Source organism: Camarhynchus parvulus, chromosome 9 (assembly GCF_901933205.1).
Source record: "Camarhynchus parvulus chromosome 9, STF_HiC, whole genome shotgun sequence".
NCBI classification, from domain to species: Eukaryota; Metazoa; Chordata; class Aves; order Passeriformes; family Thraupidae; genus Camarhynchus; species Camarhynchus parvulus.
This window is the reverse complement of record NC_044579.1, coordinates 15637817-15664866: the sequence shown is the minus strand read 5'-3', so window position 1 is coordinate 15664866 and position 27050 is coordinate 15637817. Positions and strand designations below refer to the sequence as shown.

The window sequence follows — 27050 nt, the reverse complement described above, 5'->3', positions numbered from 1 at the left end:
TGCCAACTTTTAAGATCTTAATGGGTATAAAGTCCCACATGTGGGTAAAGAGTATAAGAACAATGGTGGGTTTTTTTTAAAACCTAGCTACATATGTGGCCCATTAATTATAGCATTAAAACACATTATTCATTTCCTTACCCTACCATTGTTTCTGTGACTTTTGTTATCCCTGCTATATCATTAAGGATTTGAAAAGAGAGAACAGTAATATACAATTGCTCAGATTGACCCACAAAGGGAACTACAATCCTCTAGGTCCCAGAAAGGAACCACAACCTCAGGACTTGCACATCCAGTAATTAGATCTGGGCCTGTATTGAGGCAAGAAATATGGCATCTTTAAGAATTATGGACTGCAATTATTGTTGCCTGAAAATGAAGTATGCTGTTACAGGAAATGGTGCCAGTTGTAGAAAACCTGGTGTATGATAAAAAAGATCTATCAGTTCAGGCACTTTTAGCTCCCACATCCTGTGATTTCTATGAATTATTATGATTAGCATTAATTGAAGTAACAGATCTAAATGTGCCAAAAGTAAGGAGCTTAAGGTAATGTGTCTAAATGGTGGCACACACTGAGCCTTGCCCGCCTCTTTTGGCTTCTGCTCGTTCTTGGAAGCGAGGACTATGCTGAAGTTGCTTGTTTTGGCAAAGCCTGCTCCTTTAACTTGATCTCCACCCTGTTTCTAGGAATTCAGCCCCTTTCATGCCTGCCAGTCTGCTGAGCTGTGTGCTGTTTTTGGAAGGGCAGAATGCAATTTTCTTATAAATTGTATGACATACTTGTACAAGTTGCCAAAATGTTCTATGAAACCTGAGTGCCACATAAATGACAGCAAAATCAGGCCATTTACATGTAGCTTTGGCTATGGGTTTTGTATGATTCATTTCTAGTCACATATTTGCACCATCAGCTTGCCAACATTTATATGAGAACCTATTATTTCAGGCACTTATAATTTGCCCAGTGTATTCCCTACTGAATATTAATAAAAAAGCTCACAGTCTGGATATGTGTCAAATTTGGGGAACAATACAGTGACACCAATGACGAGTACTCTACAAAAGTGAAACTAATGCAGTCTTTAGCTGCACCAGGGGAGGTTTAGGTTAGACATGAGGATGAAATTCTTCACAGAAAAGGTGATTAGACAGTGGAATGGGCTGTCCAGGTGGAGTCACTGCCCCTGGAGGTGTTCAAGAAAAGACTGGACGTGGCACTGAGTGTCATGGTCTGTTTAACACGGTAGTATTTAGTCGTAGTTTGGATTTAATGATCTCAGAGGTCTTTTCCAACCTTGTTGATTCTGTGATTCTGCAGTGTCTTCATCTAATTCTTTTAACGCTTGGGAAAAAAAAAACCTCGAACTATTAAACTTACAGAACTAGTTACTGTTTTGCATGTGCAGTAAAACGCTCTCAAAGGCAAGCCGATTATGTATTTTAATAGTGGGCAGTGCCAGCAGCCAACACCCACCCGGAGCCGCCGCCTCAGCTCTCCCGCCTCCGCCCTCAGCCCGCCCGCGCACACCACCCCTGGCGGCGCGGCGGCCCCGGCGCATGCGCGGTGCTTTCCCCGGGCGGGGCCGGGGCCGCGCCCCTCGCCGCGGAGTGGCGGCCGCGGGTCACGTGGGGCGGCGCGAGGTTCCGGGTCGGCCGCCGCCGGAGAACGTGAGTGCAGGGGCGGGGGGATGCTGGAGCTGCCGTCGCCACCTCCTCCCCGTCCCTGCGCGGCTCCTCCTGCCTTGCTCTCCTATTCTGCTCTCCTGCCCTCCTCCTGTCTTGCCTTTGCCGCCGCCTCCCGGCGGAGAGCGGCCCCCCGGCTGTGAGGGGCGCGGCCACACCCGGGGAGCGCCGCCCTACCGAGGGGGGGCCCGGTGCAAGCCCCGACAAGCGTGGCCTGGGCTGGGTAAGCTGCCCTCAAGCTGCCCTCAAGCTGCGCTCTGTAGGAGGTTTCCCTCCACCGCGCTTCTCTCCTTCCCGTCGCTGCAAGGAGTGGTGGTGGGAATGACGGAGCTGAAGCGGCCTGAGAAGCCGAATATTTCGCGGTATTTCACGGTTTCGCAGCCATTATCTTTATACACACACCCAGCGTCGTGCCCGTGGACTCGGTTCCTGGGAGCGCTGTGGTGGCGGGAGGAGCCGGGTGTCGGGAGCAGCGGGGCTTATCCGCAGCTGCACGTGGTGGTGCTCCTCACACCGCCCCGGTCTGGGCTTGCTGCTTCCGTTTGCCCCGTTTTCCGCAGTGGTATTTTTTATAAATTGTAGAAACAACTTCTTTAAAAAATCAATAACTCGCCACAACTATATCCCTTTCTTTGTTAATACTACAAACCAAAAAAACCTACCCCCAAAAACTGCAAATAACTTGCAGCTATCAAAGAAGAAGCAAAGGGGAGTATATCTTGTCTGCATTTGGTAAGCCTTCTTACAGTTGTTAAACACCTGAGTCTGAATAATTCAGGTGTCTGTGAAATGTAATTAACAATACCTGAGCTGGTTTGATTTCCTGAAATAGCACAGTGATGTTCTTCCTGGAACTAGTTTTTATTGACATAGAATGGAGGTGTTGACAACAGTAGTATAATACTAATACTAGAAAGCATGTGTTTCTGAATTGTTTATTTAACTAGTATTTAAAATGGATTTCTTCAGAAAGTGCGTTTCCTGTTCTTCCTTTCTCTTACACACTGCAGACAAATCTTCCCTCAAAGCTACCAAGGAACGCCAAAATTGTGAGAGCTGTTGTGCTTCGCATTTCTGAAGTGGAGTCAAGCAATCCTTGATGATTTAATTTTTCATAATATTAAAAAATTCTTCAGATAAAGGAGGATGCTCTTCTAGTATGATTACCCAGTTTTAACATTGTACACATGTAACAATTGCAATCGAGTGGGGAAAAAACCCCAACAAACCCCAAATCCCTGACCCTGAGTAAAACATCTGTGAAGTTAAAACTCAGCTGTGGCCTAATCTGAAGTTCATTGTTGTTTTGATGTATTTTTATTTTAAGCTGTGACATCCTCTTACCTTTGCAAGTACAGTAATATTAAATATTTATGACAGTTTCACTTCTCCAACTTCAATTAGTGCAGATGTATCCTGGTGTTTTGAAAGGCAGTTACTAATTACTGTCTGTTATGAGAGAGATTTGACCTAGTCCCTTGGGTTCTTTCCGGTGAAAGCTGGCTCATTTATTTTGGGATAAGGTGCCTAAAACAGTTATTGGCATGTATTGTTTAACGTGTATATTTTATTGTGAACAGTAACTGTTGCACCCTTAAGAACACAATTTGCAGTTTTAAGGTGAATTTTTTAGTTTAAAAGCTTACTTTGTTAAGGACTTCCTCCTTTAGTGGTATCTAAGAGGATTAAAAACGCTATAAAAGAGTTTCAATTTTCATGCTGAAGCAGATATAAGAGGCAGAAGAATTTCTTTATTCTCACAGAAAACTTTGAATGAAATTTAAAATGTTACATAATAAAAAAAGACTGTGATATAAGGATTTATGAAGTCATTGAAGGCTGATATTTAATTTTGAATTGTCTCAGTAAGGGAGTTTAAATAGTTTTAAAACATTTTTATTACAGATGTTTGACTTCTCTTACCAAATTCTGAAATGCTGTGTCTTTTGAGTTCACCTTTCAGTATTCCTTTGTGAAGGAAAGCCCTTTAGAGGCGCATCTGATGAATCCCGAAGTTGTTCTTTATGAAGTAATTAATTTTATAATTAAGTCAGGACCTTGTCTTTGCTATGAACTGTGTAGTTGACTGGACATTTGAAAGCTGATTGTAGCTGACAGCTTGTGGCTGACCTTCTGCTTGCATACTTATTCAATATAAACAGGATGATTCATTGTGTTTCATTTTTTTAGTTTATTTTTCCTTGCATTGGTTGTTTTTTTTCTGTTAGGCATTTTCCCCACCTCTTTCCAAAGTTTGAGGGCCACAGTGAGAGTGTTTACAGTTGGCTCCTGCTTCCTTTGCCCTCCCCTTTTGCCCTAAGAGCCCTGATTTGATTCTGCATTACCTGGAGAAGCCTTTGTATCCTGTCTTCACAGACAGGTGCTGTGGGCCTGTTGAGGCTTATCTTCACTGTGGGATGCTTTGTGCTTGGGATCTGATACTCACCCTTCGTGTTTCAAGTGGTTTTGACATTGCTCTAGCTCTAATCTCAACATGTAGGCTGAAAGCACAAGTTTTTTTCCAGAGTGTACTTGGTTTTGCATAAACATAAATCAAAATTTCAGGATAGTTATGTCTGGTTTAGGGGGAGCAAGGGCACAGGGGGATTCTTTTCCTCTAAATTCAAATTACAGCTCTAGGAAAAGACAGTAGAACATCTCATTTTAATTGATATTTACTAAAATATCTACTTTATTACATTATTTTTTTAGTAATGCAAAGTCATAATATTTTATGGTTGCCAAGTGAGCAAGGGAGTTTGTCACAGTAAAAATAAGTTCAACTGCTTTTACTTGTTTAGTATGAAACAAACAAACAAATTCCAAGAATATTTAGTTCAGACATTTATCTTGAGTAGGTGACAAAAAATGCAGACACGTGGCAGCCTGGATGCAGAACAAATGTGTGTTTCAAGTCTGTTCTGGAAATTTGTACATTTTGTAGTAGGTGGCATATTTTCAAAAAAAAAAAAGAAAAAAGTGCTTCATTGTTTCAAGCCTCATTAGACTTTTAATGAACAGTGTGGAGGCTGAGGAGGAATGTTCAAACAGCTGAAAGCTCTATGTGTTTTAAGGGAGTTGCATTAAGGAGCTTCTCAAATAACTACTGTTCTCTTGCTAGCATCTTTTTTCCTTTGAATCAAACACACAATGTGTTTTGGCTGATGTTTTTGGTTGCTCCCAGTAATGGGAATGGTTTATGATGACAGGTGCTGCTGAAATCATGATGGAAAACATTCCCAGTCCTGTTCCATGATTATTGTCTGGCTGTGTGCTGGATGAGGGTTTCTTTTCTTAGGTGCATGGGTGTTGAAAGTACTTAAATTGGGAATTTAAGGGTATCAGAAGCAGAGATGGGAACTTAAAACACAAGACTGACAATTTGAATAACATGGTATGGCAAGATTTTGATGTTTCCTCATAACTTGCATTTAAAGGATGCTCACTTTAAAATTCTAACAGTTTTTGTGTCAACTGTTTTGTGATAAAAAAGATGTAACTCTGCACGTGGGACAAGAAAAGCCAGAGGTCTGGGCAGAAGATTATTAGAATATTGGGGGGTGTTGGTGTATCTGATATCAGAGCTAGTGTGGAAAAAGAGAATGACATTGATTAAACCTTGGATTAACTATTTTTTGGTAATGTTGACTTTAAAGTCAAAGACTGACAATGTAATTATCTGCAATGGCCAATTTGCAGCTTAGCAGGTTGGTTCACGTGAGCTTTGTGAGGGCTGCGGCTGTGGTCCCTGCAGTTCAATTGTGATCGTTAGATGCTGGTTTTAGAAGGCACCAGTGTAGGAAGTTACATGTTCAAGAGGCCTGGTATAAAGCATGTTTCTGTTGTTTTCACTCGGTTTTGGACAAGGCTCAGGCATTATGTAGCATTTCCAAGATAATAACGTGGGAAAAAGGTAGTCACTTTCATTGTAATGTAGCAAATACATTTTACATGCATTCTCGTTTACTGCAGTCGTTTTCAGGATAAAAAACCACAACCAATTTGGTTTTTTCTTCTCTTAAATTGCTATAATAAGCATAAATGGGATTTAAACAGAAATACAGAGACTAAAAAAATAATTATAAGAAGTGGCATTAATTAATTCTGTGTGTGAACTAGCATGGAACTATGTGCTTCCCTCACTTCAGGATAAGCAGAGAGGGTAGCCTGGCCCTTAGCTGGTTGTCCTTGATGTTCCACCCTGTGCAGGTCTCCCAGGTCCTTTTGCTGGTACAGGATAACATCATCCAGAAGTGCTTTCCTTCTTTTCTGTGTGCTCACTCACTTTGTGGAAGACAACCCAATCAAATTATTAAGAATACTCTGAATACCTGAATAAACATATTTAGCAAAGTGTTTGCAGGCATGGCAATGGTCTGTAGAAATGTGAAATTAGTAAATCCTAACAGATAAAATGGGGAAGGTTAAATTTTGCACCTTGAGCTGTCCTTTACAAATGTGCCATTTTTCTCCCTGTCCTCTAGAAGAATTAGATTTTTGCTTGTTTATCTAATGAAAATGTTGAAGAGGAATAATTTTTGTATTAATTGGAAAGGCATTTAAATAAAAAAAATAGTATGTTAACTATATATAGTAAAAAAGAAGGTTAGTGGGGTGTTGAAATGAGAATTTTGTATATATCTCATTATTTCAGGTGGTTTCATTTGAAATCTGGTGGCAGAATTTTGAAGACGAATTGTATATTGCTGGTTCTACGTAACGGATACTCACACATGGAATAATGTGTTGTGTGTCTCCAGTAGCTCTGCAAAGAAGGGACACCCTGGAGGGGAGGAGAGGCTGTGCTGTGGTTGGGGCACCTTGCAGAGTTTTCAGAGGTGAAGCAGGACTGGCCAGGCTGGGTCTGGTTCTGAATCCTGGCTCTCTTCCTGTCTTCCACAGGTGGTTCCATGCTCACAGCCCCTGGGCTGTGTTATCCAGTGCAGCTCCCTCCCCTCCTCTCTTGTCAGTCCCTGTCAGAGTAAATCTGTTTCTAGCCAGATCTGTTTCTGTAGCCCTCTTTAATCTTCTGGGTTTTTCTGGCATAAATAAGGCAAAGATGAAAATTTCATTACAACTCTTAGATTTTTTTGTATATGATTTCCCCCTATAGTTTTCTCCATCACTTACTTCTGAACTAAACTCTTTATTCTCATCCTTAGGAAAGCAGTAACAATTTTCAAATTGCAGCTAGGAGTACTTAGCTGTGTCTCTGTTCCTTTTGTCAAAATTGTGACTTTTAATTTTCAAGCTTAGCTTGTTTTGAATGTTTGTAAAAGTTGGAAAAATAGTCATAAAAAAAATTAAATATGTGGCAAAAATAGGAATCCTGGTAACTGAGACTCTAGAGAAGAATTTTAAACTGTTTTCCTTCCTGCAATCTTAATTATTCTGACTGAATCAGAATTAATGAAAACATGTCCAGAATACCCAAGTATTTTAATGGATTAAGTACAGCCTCTGGAAGGATGTGAAACAGAGGTTGCAGGCTGCTTTTTCTCTCAATACTTGTCTGGATTGCCTGTATACATCTCTTTTATTTGTGTTTTGTATCAGTTTACAAATTCTGATTTCTTTTCCTCTCTTGAATTTTTGTTCTGATATATAAAAGGTCTCAGCTGATTACTTTGATGAATTTTTTTATGTTGACAAACTTACAAAAACAGTGATGAGCTTCAAAACACTGCAATATGTATATAACAAGTTATCTTTTTTTCTTTCAGAATTTCCAAAACTTGTATGGTTTTGAAATTGAACAAAAGACTCGAAATTGAAATAATCTTCACATTTATTTGAATGAAGAAGTAACTATGGAACGAAGGCAAAGAGGAGTCAGTGCTGGGCTGCTTTTGCTGCTTTATCAAATTTCTCAAGTTGGACTCCAGAACATTCCTTCTGTTACCCTTGGGGTACTTGTACTGAATATTTTTCTCTTTCTGAATCCTATGAGGCCACTGTCTGAAGTGTGTCTCAGTGTAGATGAAGCTGTCCACAAAAAGAACTGGCAGCGTTTGCTGCTTGCTCCTTTCCACCATGCAGATGATTGGCATTTGTATTATAACATGATTTCCATGCTTTGGAAGGGCATAATGCTGGAAAGAAAGCTGAAGAGCGTATGGTTTGCCTACGTAATTGCTGTATTTTCAGTACTGATTGGAGTAGTTTACATGGTGCTGGAAGTCCTGCTTGTGATAATTCTGGATGATCCTTCCTATGAAATGAACTGTGGCGTAGGTTTTTCAGGTAAGACAGTGTTGGTCCAATTTACATATGTAAAATTAATCTGTATATTTGCTATATAACAATAACTGTTAATTGCAGAAAGCATAGGTGTACATCTGTATATATGTATGAGTGTCACATCAGTATGCTTGTCCTACTTTTAAATTTCAAGCATGTACTATGGGCATGAACATAAAGTAATTCAGTTCATGTTCTTATGACCAGCAGGGACTTTACATGAGAACATGAAAATATCATCATCCTGGGAGAATTGTGTTTTCTGTTTAATATTGCTGGTTAATTGAAGTCTGAACTCTTGATTTTCAGATGTCATGTAAGCATTTCAATGATGCTCCTTAGGTGGCTTCTAGAAAAGCCTGTCAGTTTAAAATTACTTGTGCCTGTCTTTGGAGAGACTCCCCTAGATTTCCTTCTGCTAGCAACATCCAAACACCTGACTGTGGCCATCTTCCTTCCAGTAATGGTCTTGTCTGTTGCTTTAGCAGATCATTTTAAAGTCAATAAATTTCTTCTCTTTAAAAAATCTGCAGTCAAGTAGAAAAGTAGCCCTGCATTTCTAGATAAGTAGGGGATTTCCTTGCTGTCCTTGGGACGTAACCTGAGAACGCAAGCTTTCTTTTTCAGCCTTTAAGAAAGTTGGTTAGACCTCTGTGAGCTTTCTCTTGAGAGGGACTTTTTCATAAACACTTCCAATAAGTTCTCTGAATTCACTCCATCATATTGGCTGGCAGTTGCATGATAAAACAGTTGCAGTCGGTTAGAAATTAATACTGTTTACTGTGATTAAAGATGATTTATCTACTTTTTTTTGCAGAAACAAGTGATTCTGGAGTATGTGTAAGATGATTTTCCATTAACTCAGAATTTGAACCTACTGTTGAGCTTTACATGTATTTGTTTGTCTTGTTTTCAGTAGTGGCTTGAGTTCTCAAGTCACAGAACATGTTTTTGAGTTCACTAATTTTGTCAATTATTTCAATAGAACTCCCATTTTAAATTATGTTTGTATTGTTTTGAATACCTGAATAGCTACAGTGAGCAGGCACATTAAAAACCAGCTTAGATTTGGCTGTTATACAAATATACAGTTTTTGTATTTTTTTTTTAAGTCACTGAAAAGTATCACTGAAAGAACAGAACTGTTCTGGCATGCAGCAGTATGCTTCATGATGCTTTGAAACTGCATGGTACTTCAAATTGTTTGCATTTCTTTATTATTTGTGCACAAGTATTTCTCTCTTCATGTGATTTCTTCTTGTTTGCAGGAGTCTTGTTTGCTTTGAAAGTTCTGAACAACCATTATAACCCAGGAAGAGTGAGCAGTGTCTTTGGATTGCCCATATCCAGTAAATATGCTTGTTGGGTGGAGCTAGTGGCTATTCATTTTATCTCCCCAGGGTAAGTGCATTTGATATTTCAAGGAAAGGGGAAGAGTTTTGGGCTATCTGGAGTAGTTTGAAATGTCTCTTGAAGTGTGAGTAGTGTTAGCTGGTATCCCAGTGCAGTTTTGGGCCTGCAGTCTTCTTTTTCCTTAAAACCCAAAAAAAAATTTTGAATACATCTCAAGTTAAAAACCTGAAATACTGTTCCCAGCAGATGTAATTGAGTATTTGAGGGAAGATAACAAAAGTTGATGGACAAGGAAAAGGGCTGAGCCTTTTCAAGGAGGTAACTAAACTACTCCACCACAGTGCCCAGGGCTTCATTAGCTGAGCAGCATTCCACTCTTTGCTTGCCATTGCTGTCCTAGACCATTCTGGCTTAGTCACTCCTCTGATTTATGATCAGAATATCATCCAGTATTCTGCCAGTTTTGTCACTGTCATTGTCCTGCAGTGCTGCTGGTCATCTCCCTCAGTTTCCCTGGGTGCTCTGTGCCAGCACAGTTCATCTGCCCCTACCTCTGGGAGAACCTTGCTCTTCTTTGCAGTTGATTTAAGTCCTGTTTGCAAGTGGGTAATTTTCCTATGTAATATTTTGTAACTGTGAATCACATTGCTGAATATATGCAAAGTACAGACACAAAACCCATGAACTATCAAATCACAGTTTATGTACAATTTCCCTTTTTCAGAAAGATTAAAAAAAAAGAGCTCAGCAATACTCAGATATTCCTTGTCAGATACTATGATATAGCTGATAGAACATTTCCTAGTGCAGAAGGAGAATTCAGATATTGCTTAGGTTAAGCACTGGTTTTATGGCTTTATGCCTGGCTGCTCAATTATCTGCAGTGAGGATTAGAGACAGAAGAGTGCTCTGCCCAAATGCAGTTTTGTTTGTGAGCTCCATGGCATGGCTACAAATAGAAAAATAAAGCTTTCGGTGCATTAATAACATTTTTTTGAAGTACATAAACTGCTACTTTAGCTGAACATAGGTTTTATTTGATGATATGTTTAACAATACTGTTTTTAATTAAAGAATAGTGGAAGGTGTTGTGTATGAAGTAAAACCATATCCTACTGTTTATGGTAGAGGAAAAACATGAATTCAGACATTGTGTGCTGTTCTTTTTCAGTTGCTTTACTGTAGAAATGTCTTTGGGTTAGAGAGTAGATAGAAAGTCCAAAAATAAAATTTAAAAAATTCATAATTTCATGGAAGTTTAGATTGCTGCCTCATCTAAACCTCTACAGTGACCTCTACAGAGGGCAATTTCCCAGCACTTAAATGCTAGTGGGGGCTACAGAAAACAAGTAGTGATCTCCAGAATTTCATATCCTAGAACATATGTTTAATTAGTAACTGCCTACTGCCTTGCAATGAACCATAGCAATTGTATCTCTCACAGCACTGCTCTTACATGCTCATCTCTGTGCTCAGGGCAGGTTGTATTTGAAGTCTATGTTTAACTGGCGCCTTTTGTAAACCAAATTGCATAATTTAATTTTGAATAGATAAGAGGTCAGTAATTGGGGCAGAATTCTGCCCAGTTAGAAAGCTTATGCATAAATTTGGACCTGCGTTTGTGTGCTGGGAGAGGATTTAGAAGTTTACTTTCTCATTAATGTTTTTGTTTTGGAAAAAATTTAAAGTGCATTCAGTGTCCTTCTAATCTTCACCTTCAAAAAAGGATGTAGGCTTTGCTTAGCAGTTTTTGGGATTGTTTTTTAATGGAAGAACAGACGTGTGAAAAGTTACTTTCTGTTTAATCTGTGCCCTTCCAGAATTGAGCAGATATCTTAAGTCTTAGGTGAACCAATATCATGATGGTGATTTCTAGAGTAGGTGATTTCTAAGTATTTTTAATTTTCTGAGGTCAGACATTTTCCAAGTCAGGCGTGCATTTTTCATAAATTTGGAAAATTTGTTCCAGAAAATCTTTTTGGAAAATTAGTTCCTTATAGATACTTTATTTTGGTAACTAGCTTTTGTCTATAAATTTTCACATCAGCATTTGTGTTACTCTCTAGAGAATTGTTAAAAACCAACAAGAGAGAACTGCAGCTCCCCGTGGCACTATAGAGTTTGAGGTTGAGTAGGTGGCAAAAGAGTGAATTTAGATGTGATCTTTACCTCCCTCTAGTGACACGTGCATTTTCCTGTCTCCTTACATCGATGCCTGGAAGGTGGCTTGGCTTGAGTGCTTGTGCCATCATCTGTAAAATTCCTGTAGATCACTGACCTAAATGTAAAAATTGATGCAAGCATTACGCTTGGTGCATTAAACAGAGGTTTCATTTCTACTTTATAAAGGAAAAAAAAGCTCATTTTAGCTTGTATTATTTAAATTTTTTGACAATCAGTATAAATGAGTTCTTTCTAATTGCACATATGAGGAAGTTTTAATGTTTAGTGTATTGGCTCCTGTAACTTGGTAAGAGAGGTGAAAAATTTGCAACTAGTGTTTACACCTGCTTGAATTCAGAAGATTTTCTCTTAATCTATGTTTAGACACAAAAGAGTTTAACTCTTAACTTGAATGCTGAAAATTGATTTTTTAATTTATAGAGTACCCCCTAGTCATATCAATAACTTCAGCAAATATTGTTTACTGTAAACATGTGCTTCTGGTTTGATTTCTCAAAAGACTCCAGAGCCTTTTCCTTCTGTATACAAATGGTAATGATATTTTTAAAGAAATTGTTGGTATGCATAGAAAAGAATTTGGATCTCAGCAATTCAATTGTTCTTTTAATTTTGAAGAAAGTGTATTACAAAGATTGCAGTGGATCTGCATTCACGCTTCTTTTACACTAATTGTAGGATTGCATGGATAGTGCAGTAGAAAGTATTGTGTTTGTGCTTTCACTCAGAAATGTACATGGTTTTGGTAAGATCTACCCAGCCATTACAATGTAAGTCACTTTTCTAAAGCTTAAAACCAGTTTACTCCTTTGGTAAGTCTTTAAATGCTTTTAGGAAATCATATTCCATTGCAACTAAAATGATCTCTCCAATTGGCTTTCTCAGGATATTTGTTAAATACTCTCCTGTAACTGTGTAACTCCCAATTTTAAGGTAGTTACAAAGAAAGAAGACTTGGCATTACAACCTTTCAGGCAAGTAATGTCTCTGTGCTTGGTCTCAAGGACTTTCTCTGGGAAGTCTGAGAGATTTTATCTTTACAACTAGTTCTACTCTCTCCCTTTTGTATCCCTACCAAAAAGACTCTCCACTACTCACAGGATTTTTTTATTTTCTAGGACTTCTTTCGCTGGGCATCTGTCAGGGATTCTTGTTGGATTGATGTACACTATGGGACCTCTGAAAAAGATCATGCGAGCCTGTGCAGGTATATAATTTTGTTGAATTTACAACATCTGCATAAGGAACACTTTTATTTTTGAAATTCAGTAAGCCTTGCATATAGAAATTCAGCCCATTCCAGCAAGTTTTCTGACAATTAAAGATGTGCTCATTTTATTCAAGTGGGTGCAGAAGAAAAAAATTCTTTTTTTTTTCTTAAATATGGATAAGAACAATTAAGAATAAATGTGACTTTCAGATATTTTTAATTAGAGGAATAACTTTTACTCTTCTTCTCAAGTATTTATTTAGAGTATAATCTTTCAATGAAAATGTCACTTTAAGTGAAATGTGGTGAAGCCATAAACATATGTCAGAAACAAATGTTTCCATCTTGATTTCTGCTGTTATGGTGATTCTAATGGAAGTCTGTATGGTATGAAAAATGTGGTGGTATGCTTAAGAAATGGTTGCTGGATTTCTCAAGCTTTCCAACAATGTGTTATTACAGCTTCTTATATTGCAGTAATAATTATTTTCTAAAAAAGATTATAGCTTTAGACATCTTTAGTCTTAACAATTGTTTTAAATACAGCCCTGCAAACTTTTAAATGAACAGTCCCATAGATGTCAGTGTTTTAACTGGAAGTCTAAGCCCCAACACAGCAGCTGTGCTGGGGTTGGTTGGCAGAATATTTGGCTTTTTTTGTCTGACTACTTGATAGGTTGAGTACTTTATTCATGACTGTTCCATCAAAGTGAACATGGATACGGTGTTTGTGCAGTGGGGAATTAATTGTTCAGATGTGTGTGCTCTCACTGGGGCTTTGACCACAGCTTGGGGATAGTCTGTAGGTCATGTATGTTCAGCAGCTGGAAGGGAAATGACACCAGAGCATCAGCTTTCCTGCCTTGCTGGAGGAACAGGTGTCAGGTGTCCCGTTAGTTAAAGGTTAACCTTGCATGATGCTGTGCCCCAGGGGAACTGCCTGATCACTATGGAACAGGCAGGCATCAGCTCAGCTGCCAGGGCAGCTTCAGGGGCTCCACCTTGGACTTGGCAAGATGCAGCCCTGCCTGGGTAACCTCTCTGATCTCCTCACTAACTCTGCTCTGCTTGGAGTTGAACTGGGCACCTTCTGAGGTCCCTTCCAATCAATTTCTCAGGGATGTAGGGGGGATAGAATATAAGAAAATAAAGATAGTGTAGAAAGTCATCTTACCCCTAAGGAGTTGCAGCTGGGCCAATTATCAAAGATTAACAACAGGCCTGACTTTAACAGGCCACAGCTGAAACCAATGAGAACAAAAGTGCTGTAAAAGAGTGGGTTGGCTGCTTGAGAAGGGAAACTGGAGTCAGTTGGCTGCTTTGTGAAGAAGAAAGAGTCAGTGCTCTGAGGAGCTGCCCAGGAGAAACACCAAGAAGGTATGAAACTTGTGATAAGGAGACAACAGTATGGAACCCCTGCAATAAGATGACAACACTGGGATTCAGTGATAACCCCACAGTACTGTCAGTGAAACCTGCCCTGGCTGCTGTGCAGGTTCTGTGTGACTGACAGCTGCAGGAAGCAGTGTTGAGCACACAGGCTTTTTTTTTTTTCCTCCTATGTAGCAAAGCAGGAATAATACAGTGTTGCTCCAGTCCTCAGTTTCTGTGCATTAAACGTAGTTACTAATGAATACTCTCAGTAAAGAAATTGTTCATTATGTGTTCTGGGAGAACATAGTAGGTTGGTTTGCTTTTTTCCTAGTCTACATGGTTCTGTTGCTTGAACATGGCACTCTACTATAAAATCTGTTACATACAAGCTTGCAATAGTATATTCTCTCACTGATGCCAAAACAATCCACAGATATCCATGACTGATTTCCTGCCTGTATCTTATGAAACCCTTAAAGAAAGGGTACTTTAAATTTGAATTTTGTATTCTGTCAAGAAAATATGATTATTCTAACAGTATATGCATTATTCTTTTATTTAGCTGGCATTTCTTTCTTCACTGAGCCTGACAGGCCAAGGGACTACTATTCAGGTAAGTACTCTGTCCACTTAACCAAAAACTTACTCCAGCTTTACAAACAGTTTCTGCTAATGATGAGAAAACCTATAGGAGAGCTATGTAAATGGAAACATACAGAGTATACAAAATATTCTGCACACGTATACTTGCTAAACTTATATTACTTCTCTGGGCATGTTTCACCTTTCCTCTTCAGGCAAGTGTGGGGATAGATTTTGTACAAGAGGCTTAAGCCTCAAATTAAGGTCATGACTTCCTAAAATGCTACCTCAGGGAAATATCATCCCTTTTGCACAAGGTGTAGCAGTGGGGAAATTGTGTCTACTGAAAGCAGCCTTTTGGACTTGAGTAAATATCCCCTCATTTGGCAAATTTATCTGTTCCATTCTAGGGTGGTTTTTCCCTTCTAACAAGGATCTTCTTCCTTTGAGCCCTCTCTGTAAATGAAGTAATTTATGTGCAGGAAGCCCCTCCTCAGCAGACTGAATTTAGGCCATCTGCAGTTTATAGATGGATGGTTGGAATGGTGGCACTGAGTGGAACTCATTTGATTCACTTCTCCTGCAGAGCATTGAATCATTGCCTGTGGAGTGTACAGAAATAATAGGTGCAGTCCTTGTCTGTGGGGGCCAGGAGAGGCTGGGAGAAGGGCTCTGGGTGTTGGATGTGAGCTAAGGGATGCATATCCTGGCATCTCTTACTTCCTGCAGTGATTTATGCTCTTTCCTAGGCATCTGCTGGAAGAGCAGGATAAATGCATAGTGATAACTCTCTCAAATATCTGCCAGTGTGCAGTAGCTTGTGACTTAAAGATGTTCTCAGCAGAAAGTTTTATGGGAGGATTTTGTCTTTAATAGCCTGTGGTAGATCCTTCTTCCATCAATTTGTAAAAAGCTCTTTGAATCAACATGAACACTTTTAACACCTAGCTCATCAGAAAAGACTCACAGTGTGTTTCCTGCTTTAGAATCTGTCATTTTTTAGTTTGGCCTAAACCTGCTAACTGCTAATTTCATTTGATGCACGTTAATTCTTCTTTGGGGAGGGAGACTAAACCTTCATTCTTTATGTACTTCTTTCCTTAATGGTTTTTTAGACTTCAGTCCTGTACTCACAATGGCTATCTTTTCCCTCTTTTCAGAAAGTTAAAGTCTGTCTGGTTGCTTATAAGGAAACTATTTCGTACGTTTGATCATTCTTACTGTTCTCTGATGTTTTGTCAGGCAGGGGTTTTTATTTTGTGTAGTCTTTTATAATTGAGATGTGCTTACTTTGAGCCAAGTTTATAGCTACTTTTATTCTCCCTGATGGACTTTGTCTTCCATGATCTATCTCCAATTTTATTATTGCATTAAATAGTTCCCACAAGTAGGATTCTGGGCCCTTAAGTATTTTTGAAACATCTGTTTTGTAATTCCTAAACAAAAGATCTTAGTCTGCTTTCTTCAGCAACAGGGATTGTGCCAACTTAAAAGTATATTTACCCAGGATTTTCATTACTCTCACTTACTGTCACGTCACAAAACATTTGATCTAAAGGCCAGTAAAGAAATAAAACAATTACTACTGAGAAGTGAAATGAGAGGTGAAGGCAGCGTGTGCAGCAAGCACAAGTGACCTGTTCCCATGGCTGGCAGTCTCAGCCCAGGGGAAGGGGCTCATCCAGGTACAGGTGCTGCTCAGCCCAGCTGCTCACAGACACTGAACCTTCCTCCAGTATGCCAGAACAGCAGGGTGGGTGGAAACTCAAAAGATTTATATTGGAAAAAGTCCTTTAATAGCTAATGAAGATAAGAATTTGTACTTGACATTTAAACTCTGTGATCTGTTACAGCCCCTGTACAAACACCAGCTGCTGAGAGCTTGGGTGGGTGTATGAGACCACCCTTGTGGAGTAGCAGCAGAGAGATTCTCAACAGCCCTTTCTGTTTGCTTTTCCAATTCTTTTCAATTAGGGAAAATGGAAGAGATTTCATGTAGTAGATCTGCCATGATGGGGAGGGAAAAAAAAGCTCTGGTATGCTGACAACAAGGAGGTCTGGGATTTTTTTGTGTGTTTTGAGCAGTCCTCAAATGGTGTTGCTTTGAGTTCTTTTGGACAAAGGGGAGATGGAGAGAGTTAACCTGAATTATCCTGTCTTCCAAATTTGCCTTTAGATATAACCATTTAATTTTTTCTTTGTACTAAATTCATCTGTCGAAAATGACTTACAACTGCAGTTAAGAAAATATATATTTGTTGTGTTCATTCCCTGTTCATATACTTTGTAATTGTCTTTCATCCTATTTGCAGAAGTCTTAATGGAAGATTTAACCTTTTGCTTGGCGTATGATATATGGAATAAATTTGGCCATCTGTGAATGAAGAAAACTCTCTCTAGTGTCATAGGCTAATGATGCATATCTTGATTAGTTTTTCACTTTCTGGCATTGCTGATTTATTACTATGTGCCTTTAAATACCAATTTAAGTAGAAAAATAGATGAAGCTATGGTCAGAGCAGATTTTATGAAACAGCACAAGGAAACAACTTTGAAAGAAAAAAAGTTTTAAGTGTAATTTTAGCACATTTAGTATTTAGTAGCTGAATTAGGTTTTCTCTAAGTGCAGTTCATGAATAAAGTATTAGGACATTTATTTTGATTAATAGGAACACCTTGAACATGTCAATGTTACCAAACTGTGTCTCATTTTAAAAAAAAAGATTACAGCTTTCTGAGTACTTACAACTTGCTGGCAGTGTGAAACATAAAACATAGATAAAACTACAGCAATAGAACAAACCTAAAATACAGCATCCTTTTGCTTTCATCAGATAATTTAATGCTTTTAGTAGCAGGATTTTTACCCTCTTCATGCATGTAGTTTTGAAGCCTTCAGAAAATAAATTTATAGCTGAGAAAATGTTCATTCAGATTAACATAAAGCAGAGGAGAATGAGGGGAGCGTACAGACATAACAGCTAAATGTTGTCCCTCAGTTGGATTTCACTGCAGGTGTAGGAAAAATCTTCCAATGTCAGTTGTGTTCCAAGACAAGAAAGAATTGGAAAAAGACAGAATGCGTGTGTTTACTGTGTATGTGTACATGTGTATATAAAGTCAATGTAGGGATATTTGCAAATACAGAGGAATATATATAATTCTATGTAGAACTTTGTGCTGAACTCTGTTCAGTTTTTCCTGTTTTTTCTGTATAACTTTCAAGACAGAGTATTGCTGGTTTTATTCAACTAAAGATTCTAGAGCTTGGGATATTTTTCTTTAGCAAAATAATTTTAAAATAGAAATGATTTATTTGTCCTCACTTTGTCATCTGTATTTGTTGTTAATAACAGAAACTTCACAAATTTCACCTGGAATTGATAGAACCAATGAAAGATCATAAGACTATCATTGATGCTAATTATCTGAAGAAAAAGGAAATGGCCTGCTGTACTTGTTTAATACAAAAATATTTCCATTTTTCTCATTTTGAAAAACCTCTGTATAATTTTCTCTCAGCTGGAAGAAACTGGCAACCTTTGTGTACTTTGGTTCTTCAAAATCCCTTGTTCAGCTCTCTGGAAATGAACACATCACAAAAGCTTTGTATTTTGAAAATAGTAAGAAATGGAATAGAAAAACTGAACTTTTCTCCATAGTTTTCCTCAGTTGAAAAGTGTGACTTTTTTCCATAATTTTCTCAGCTTAGGTTTTCTGTGCTCAGTCAAGATCAGATTGTGTTGTTAGCAGGAAGAGAGTGTTGCTCAATTCTCTAGCCAAGGAATTTTTTCCTTTTGAATCCCATGTGTTTGGGTGGATGATGGCCTGTGCTTGGTTTTGGCCAGCTGTGCAAAGGCCAGAGAGGTTTGTCAGCAGTGCAGCAGCAGCAGTGAGAGGGACACTGATGAGATCTGTGCTGTGCTGGCTTTTGGCAGGGCAGGTTTAGCTGTGCCAGAGCACAACATGAGCTCTGTGCAGCACTGCAGGAATCTTTTCCTGTGGCTTCTCTGGGTCCAAAGATGACTGGAATTTATCATGACATTGTTTTATGGGCCCTGGGGGAAAGGGAAAGAGAGGTGGGGAGAAAAAGCCTGAACAGTACCTGGTTTGTGTTCTGGTGATAGCAGTAAGGTCTCCAAATATTGACAACTAAATGTTACAAGGAGATGAGGAAAACTGTCTTTCAATTTCTGTCTGAAACATCTTAGTAATAGCAATTCTATGACACTTACTTTTAACAGTTATAAAAAATTGAGATGTTTGGTCCATCTTTTTTCTCTTGTTTTTTTTTTTCCTGTTACTATGCTGTGGCTTTGTAAATTAGAAGTTAATTTATGGCATATATTGTAGAAGTAATTGAACCCTAATAATTTTTTTCTTTCCCAAATTAAAACAATTTGTGGAAGAAAGGTAGCAAGAAGATAATATCTGATTTTACACTTGCTGAGTAGCAGCAATTTATTTTATTTTTTGATTCATTTTACAGAGTATTATGGCTATTATCCAGATTATCAATACAGAGCTCCGAGGAGCTACTTTGATTATACAGGTGGGCTCACTGAAGAGGAACAGCTTGAAAGAGCAGTGCTAAACAGTCTTAATGAAAGAGGTAGGAATTTTATTGCATTTTTATCTCTTAAGTTATGATTCATACTGAAAGGGACTTAGGAGGGAAATAAGATGTATTCCTCATGACTTATTTTTGGACATATCTTGTAATTTTGGGAAGGAACTGATATAAAATGAGCTTTATTGTAAGGGGTATTATGTGTTTTACTATCTTTGTAAGATGATATTTTGCATAAGTTTTAACATTGAGTTTGAGAAAAAAATCCTTCCTTTTAATATTAAGCATTTTGAGATGTTACTTGAAAGAATGAGCCATTTTTGTGGAGTTTTTTGAAATTATCAAGAAAACAGAACGTGAATAAGTGATAAGATTATAATATAAATAAGTAGACAGAATGCACTTTAAAAGCTTACATGTATGACTTTGAAACATCTGCAACTTTCATTTGTAGCCTTAAATAATCTCCAACACTCCAGGTAAGATGTATTTTTTTATCTCCTTGTGTTTTTGAACAAAGGTAAGTTTTGTGCTATCAGAGGGAATGTGGTTTTTTTTGAGAATGTCCTTTGATGAAACACAAGAATGAATTTCACTAGTACCTCACTAGCAGATTGCTGTGGCAAACCAAATTTCACTTTAAGCTTCCCTACGAAAAGCAGCATTTCTTAATACTATGCTAGTGCCTGGTTTCAGTGCTGGTTGCAGTTTTTAAGCCTCACAGGCAAGTGAAGCATGAAAAGGTACCATCATATATTGTTTCCAGTAGAATTTGGTGTGATCACATAGGTAGGGATCTTGCTTTATTTTGCACTACTTTCTCCTGCCTGCTGGAACACTTGAGTTTGGACAAGTGAGACCTAAGATTTGAGCTCTTAAAATACTTCCTTAGACAAGCTGTGTAAAGGTTCAGTTTGCCCATAGGCAGATGTCTTGTTTCACAAAGAACATAATACAGAGCATGTCACTGATCACATCCGTTTCAGGGACACAAAGGAAGAGATGAAATTTACTGTACTAATGGGCAATTAGGATATTCTTCCCTGTCAGTTAGTTTGAAAAATAATTAGCTTGAATGAGCACTATCCTTTGAACACTATATGCTTTCCCTGAAGTGTGAACATTCAGGGATTCTTGCAATTACATAGATGATGAAACAGGTACTTAACATGACAAAAAATTACATAAAATAATTTGAAATAGGTTGTAATAGCAGGTACCACAATTAATATAGGGCTCTCTTATTATATATAATTTTTTCTGGGATTTTTAGGATATTTTAGGGGTTGTTTCTGCAGGAGTTTTTTAGGAATTCTCTGGGAATGTTTAGGATACCTTTAGGATTTTTTTCAGAGTTTTAAAAGAATTATTTTAGGGTGTTTTAAGGGCTGTCTTACTACTAATTGGAGTTGTTAGGAGTGTTTTGGGGTATTCTTGGGGCTTTTTTAGGACTATTTACAAGTTTTCAGGGCTTTTTGACGAATATTGAGGGTCTGTGGAGAACTTTTTTAGGACTAGGGTATTTCTAGGATTTTTGAGGGAATCTTTTAGGGTTTTTATCAGGGCATTTTAAAGCTTTTTGGGGTATTCTTTGAGCTCTTTTAAGACTATTTAGGGATTTTTTAAAGGTTCTTTGGGGATTTTTAGGGGTGTTTTAGAGACTTTTTAAAAGAAAGGTATTTTTAGTGTATTCTGAGGCTATTTCTAGGTTTTTGTGGGGTGTTTAGGACACTTTGAAAACTAGGGCTTTTTTAGGGAATTTATAGGGTTTTTTAGGGTCCTTTCAGGGCATGACAGAGACTGAGGGGCACTGTGGGGGCTTGAGGGTGGCAGAGGCTGGGAGCTGAGGGAGGAGCAGGGAGAGGGGACAGTGGGTGACACACAGAGATGCTGAGGGCAGCAGGGGCAGCTGGGGGCTGCAGAGCTTTTTCTTTGCAAACAGCCTGAGCCCTAGTCTGTGGTTACTGCCTAGGGTTAGGGTTACATCTAGGGTTAGGGTTTTGAAAACCACAAAGCCCGGAGTTCCAGGCACGCTGGAGCTGCAAAAGGCAGCCCCAGGGTTAGGGTTAGGGGTTAGGATTTCGGGTTAGGATTCTAAAAATGTTACCAGTGTGCTTTTAACAAATTGTTACTTCAAAAAGAGTGTATTATTTGATACTGATATTGAAAGATGAGATTTTGAAGCATGATGAAAATAAATACAAAATTCCTTAAGTATGAATGGATTCAAGATTAATTCTTTAGCCATCTCCTCTCCTAACCAAAGCAAATTATCAGACTTTTGGGGAGGGAATGGTTTTGTGTATTTCTCAATTTTACCATCTTCTTTTAAAAACGAGAGAGAGACAGAGACTGTTCAATTGTTCAAGATTGTTCTGGCTTGCTCTTGTAACAATCCAGCTATGTCTGGATTCATTGTATGTTACTTTCCTTCTGAACTCATTACCCTCAGCTACTTCCCTGCTAATTTGATTTTTCATTTGTCAGCTGTTTCAAAGCATAGCACAGAAACAGTAGTTAATTCCATCAGTCTTCTTCACCAGTTTATGTTCAAGTCTGTAGATGAGACATATTGACATCAGCACCAGGAAGAATAGTTTGCTTCATAGCATGACAAAATTTTCATACATTGACAGAAGCTGAAAAGGCTGGGCTAGAAACAATAGCAAAGGCTAATGAATGTGGTCTACTTGGAGCTGAGCAGGAAAAAATGAGGCAGTGATAAGTACCAGAAGCCAAAGCTCTCAGACTGTATAGCATGTCTGCATTTTGCAGAGGGAAGAACAGGAAAGAATAAAAGCAGTTTTGCTATTTTATATTTTCTATTCAGTTATAGTTTCTGTCTGACTTCTAGTGAAACACAAAACAGTGAGGTGTTCAATATATTGCACTGTATGTGATCTGTAGCACACTCAAGTGCTGGTTGGTAAACTTCAATAATATTCTGTGGTTATAACATATTTAGCAGGGCTATACTATTTATGGAAGAGCCAATTTATATAAAACTGGTAAAAATGAAAGCCAAGCAAGTGTTGGAAGTTGTTATGACATTTGATCAAATATCCATATCAGAGTTCTCTGTTTTGGTTAGCTGTGTGATCCTTGCTGGGTTCAAAAGAAATTACCTCATTATCTTCTACAGCAAAGCCTCTCCAGAAGTAACAGATTTGTAGAAATGAGAAGTGTCTGTTCTTTGTATGGCTATTTAAGTGTTTGTATAGTTTGGTTCTTGTATGGATGGCACATTCAGTAGTGCCAGGACAGATGATGATACTGAAAATGGTAAGCTATTCAACTGAAATGTTCTAGATTGTTCTTTAACACAACTAAAGCTGGTATAAAAAAAATTACAGACATAATGCTTTGTGATACCTCTGCTATTTATTTGCTACACTCCTCTTATCAGACCTAATTGCATATTTCTACTAGTGAGACTTTAACAGTTTGGTAGCTTCATATATTCCTCCCGACTCTTACAGAGACTGTCTTGCAAATCATGTTCTCTAACCTAAAAATAAGGTCATAACTTCAGAGAAGAGGAAAAATCAAGTGAGAATGTCTAATGTAACACTTCTGTGGCATTGCATTAATACAGGTATAGGTACATCTGTTGCAATTACAGTGATTTTCTTCTGCTCCAAAGTGCTATAATTGTGAACTTAAGTAACAAAAGAAACTCCTACACAGAGTGATAGGGTAGGGATGGAGATCTCAGTCTTCTGTATTCACAGAACGTGATTCTAGTTCACAATAAATTTGTAAAATATGTCATGGAAAGGCTAATGTTTTGTTCTAAGTTTGTTGTACTATATCTTTTGGTTTTGTCTGTCACCCAGTGTTGTTGCAGTTTTCCATGTCCTTTGAATGCAGTCTTAGATTCCATTAGCCTTTGTTTTTGCTGATGTGTTGAAAAGCCTGTGTTGGTTTCTTGCACAGATGTCAGGTGGTGTTTCAGTAGTAGCAGTGGCCTAATTACCATTTCTGAATACTGTGGCTTATAAATATTTTGATAAGATGAAGGTGTGATTTCATTAATATTTCTGCAGTAATTAAAAGCAAAAAAGGTGTCAGGGAACTATTTTAGGTAACAGGATAATTTAAATATCTTCATGCAGATGCAAATACGTTTGTTTAAAACATCCAGACTTTGCTGTTCACCATATTGTTTGATGTAAAAAAAGATCTTTTCTTCAACTTAAAGCTTGTCAAAATATATTGTGTAGCCTTCTATTTTTGGGTCAATATATAAAAGAGCATTTTTCATCTTTTTTTATAGCACCTCATTCTATTACTAGTGATTATTAAAGCACATGTATATTTGAAGTGTTGAGCATATTTTATGGGGACTATGCAAAGAATTGTCTTAACTGTGTGAGTGGTATCTGTTTTCTTAAATAAAAATTAACCTGGGATGCTGTATAGAAAAATGTTTTTATGAGAAACTTTGTTATTTAGTTGACAATTTCACTACTGGAAAGATTTTTTTAAAAATGCAAGTAGTTTAATTATGATTATTTAAAAATCAATTATTAAACTACAGCATTATGATGCAGTTTTAACCCTATGTGGCCAGGTGGAAGCTTAAGAAATGCTGAATGTTACAAAGGTTTTATTACCTTTAAAGCAAATTTGCTTGTCCTTAACACTGTAATTGTGCTCAGAAGGCAGGCTGTGATTTTGTTTCCCCGAGCCCCTCAGCTGAGCTGCTGTGTGTAACCAAGCCTTGCGTTGTTCCTTTGCTGGATGCCTCGATGGGAGTTCTGGAGAGCTGCTGGAAGGGCCAGTCCTGGCTCCTCGGGGTGCCAGGGCCCAGAGCTGTGGGGCTGGGTGTGCTCTTGCTGCTCAGATGATTTTGCTTACACTTGGAATGGTTGGGCTGCCACATGTCCTTTCCTTGTGAAACTGCTGCCAGCTGGGAGTGGGAGCTGTGTGTGCCTCTGCTGTGGGGCTGCACATGTTGGACTCGGTACTAAAAGCAAACACAAAAGCTGCTTTTACCAGAAACAACTGCTGAGGACGCTGAAATAGTTTAACGTTCTGGAGTTTACTGTGTAAAGCAGGGATCGTGAAAAATGTGAATACTTGTTCATACTTGTTATTCTTAATGGGTTAATACTTGTTACATGTTCTTTTTGTTGTGGTTTGTTGTTTGGTTTGGTTTTGTTGTTGGGTTGGGGTGGTTTTTTGGGTGGTGGTAGCTTTATTGTTTGGGGGAGTTTTCTGGTTTTGGTTTTTCTTTTTATTTGACTGTTTTTCAGAGCAGTTTCTGGATGTTGTAATTGCCCTGAAACCATCAGTATTGAAAACATTCAATTCCCTGTCTCCTTTGTGTTTTGACGCTTTGGCTTACAGGATATATGTGCGTTTTTCTCCTATTACAGACCAAAATAACAGTTGTTTTTCATTGTGTCTTGTAGATTTTGGTGGAGGAACACACAATTATGGGCAGCGACCTTATGGGTTTTGGTTTCCACCTGAGAACTCAGAAGAGGACATGAGAAGGCGAAGGCTTCGTAGATTTGACAGATGATGAAGTCGGCAGGTGTTGATGTAAAGTGCTATTCAGGCTCACCAAAATATTTACAGATTTATTTGTAATCTGTAATTTACAGAATAATTTATAATATTTTTCCATTATTTTTACTACTTACTGCAAAACTGCGTAGGATTTTGTGAGTTCCGACTCAAAGTTGGAACTTGAATAAAAAAATGTGAGATAAGAATGAATATGTGATCTTTGGCCATCTCCGTCTTAATGCACCTTAAATGGAAGAAGACTGATGGTTTTTCCAAACTGTCTTTTTCCTTAAATTATTTTGTATAGCTTTAAGAATTCCTTGGCTTCTTAACTGCTGATGTTCTCAGACAACAAGTTTTCTTCATCCATTGCAACTGAAATGTCACGTTTTCTGTGTAACTTTAAAACTATGCAATTTTTCCTTACAAACCTTTCTCAGTTATCTGTGATGACCAGCTCATTTTTTGGGATTACCATATGAAATGACACTTGAAAAGATTGGTTTGATGACAGTAGCTGGGTTATGTGAATCTAGGTTTAAACTCTTGAGCAGACAAATAGTTGCAGCTATCCTTCCCCTGCTGTCCTTACCAAGGAATTATTTAATACAAACTTCAGTGTTGCAGTCTTCCTCACGCCATATTATCTAGAACTTGGATGAGATAAAACTGAGCTGTTACTACTTATGTTTTCCTAAAGCCTTTCTTAATATTTATGTTTTAAATCAAAAACTGCTGCCCTTTACAGAGCTGAAATAATTTATTAGGAGTTTTGTGTAAAGGTAGGTGGCTATGCCATACAAAGCATATATTTATTTACTAATATTTTGAAGTGTCTTGTTTCCCTTTCTAAGAAGGCTTGGAAATTTTGTTTTGTATATGCTGTTCATGCAGCTTTAAAAATTCCACTATTTCCCAGTATTTATCTTGTTTGAAGACCAATCTCAGAGCTGAGAGTTTGTAGACTTGTGGAGATCATACCTAAACACAGGCTACCTTGAATTCTTCATTTTTGAGAATTTCCTTACCCAACCAGAGGAGTTGACAGGAGACCTGAGAGCTCAGTTGTCCCACTGGGCTCACCCTCCACATAAGTCTGTCCTCTCTATGGCGCTGCTGCCTCTTAATGTTAACTGATGAACCTCGAGGGCTTTGGTTCCAGTATCACCATGAAAATCACTCCTTGTCCAGGCATTTTATCCTCAGAATGAAAGAACTTGGGGATGTTCCTGTAAATCTATTGCAGAGCGGTGTGATTGCAGAAGAATAATCTGGTTATTGGCTTTTGACACAGGCCTGTTGGATTCTCCTCATCAGCCCGGATGGAGTGAGGATTAGGATAAGCAGTTTACGGGTTTCAGCAGCCTGTGCTTTATGAAGTCTACTTTTCTATGAGGTTATTTTTTTAATATAAAAAACAGTGCTGTATATTTCATACAGAAAAATATCCTGAAAGGAAATTTTTTACTATGTTCTTTAAATAAATAGTACCTGCCCTTTCTGTTTGTAGCTAATGCATGTGAGGGAAGCTCTTGTTTGCTGGGAAAAGCACAATATCAGGATGCAGACTTTGGGCTCGAGATTTTGGGACACAGCAGGCACAACTGCGGTGGGAATCCAGGTACAGACAGAATGCTGATTTCTGGTGTGTTCTTGGGCTTGGTTGATTTTGTATATATGCAATAGCTGTAGAGTAAAACAGCAGACACTTTTATAGAAAGCCAACTTTTTTATGTTCACTGAAAATAAGTCTCAAAAACCTGTATACTTTTCTCAGCAGGTAATAATTGGATGTAAATGAGAGAGATGTAGCATTGGTTCCTCAGAAATCCTTTAATGCTCTGATCAAAAGTTGCAGTGTAACATACTGTGTGTGCTAAACTCTGATATTTTTCTTATTGAAAAGCACAGGATGTGCTGCTAGTCAGGTAAAAAGATAAGGAAAATCAAAAACCCGATTACAATTCTATAAGCACTTGGTTTTGTAAAGTGAACTTAGACATACATGCCATTAAATATTCACAAAAATTTTCAGTACTAATAAATGTTCAGTTGTTTTGACATTTTTTTGTATACAGAATTGAAATAAATATTTTTTTAACATTTAAAGCTGTTTGGTTTTAATTATAGTAATTAATAATGTGTATATTTTAAATGACACCTGCTGCTATGTTGTTAGAAATAAGACTTTTGATACCAAGGGGGTAGATTGATTGTATTGGGACTAACTTTGTTTCTTTCTAATTTAGGGAAAGCTTTGGAGTTAGATTACTGAAAAGTTCTGGCACGTACAGTATTTGGAAGGTTTATTAACACCTGCTCATTGCAGGTGGG

The 27050-nt window shown here is 38.1% G+C and overlaps 1 protein-coding gene across 2 annotated transcripts; it reads left to right on the top strand.

The window, feature by feature from the left end:
* The first annotated feature begins 1636 nt into the window (after window positions 1-1636).
* Window positions 1637-26734, top strand: RHBDD1 (rhomboid domain containing 1). 2 transcript variants are annotated; one of them, XM_030954806.1, is made up of 7 exons: window positions 1637-1674; window positions 7413-7932; window positions 9198-9330; window positions 12582-12670; window positions 14610-14660; window positions 19119-19241; window positions 24617-26734. In XM_030954806.1, exons 2-7 carry the CDS (start codon window positions 7500-7502, stop codon window positions 24727-24729), a joined length of 942 nt encoding a protein of 313 aa, XP_030810666.1. In that variant the 5' UTR covers window positions 1637-1674; window positions 7413-7499; the 3' UTR covers window positions 24730-26734. The 2 variants fall into 2 exon arrangements, with proteins under 2 accessions (XP_030810666.1, XP_030810665.1); XM_030954805.1 differs by having other exon boundaries at window positions 1650-1912.
* Window positions 26735-27050: the final 316 nt, after the last annotated feature.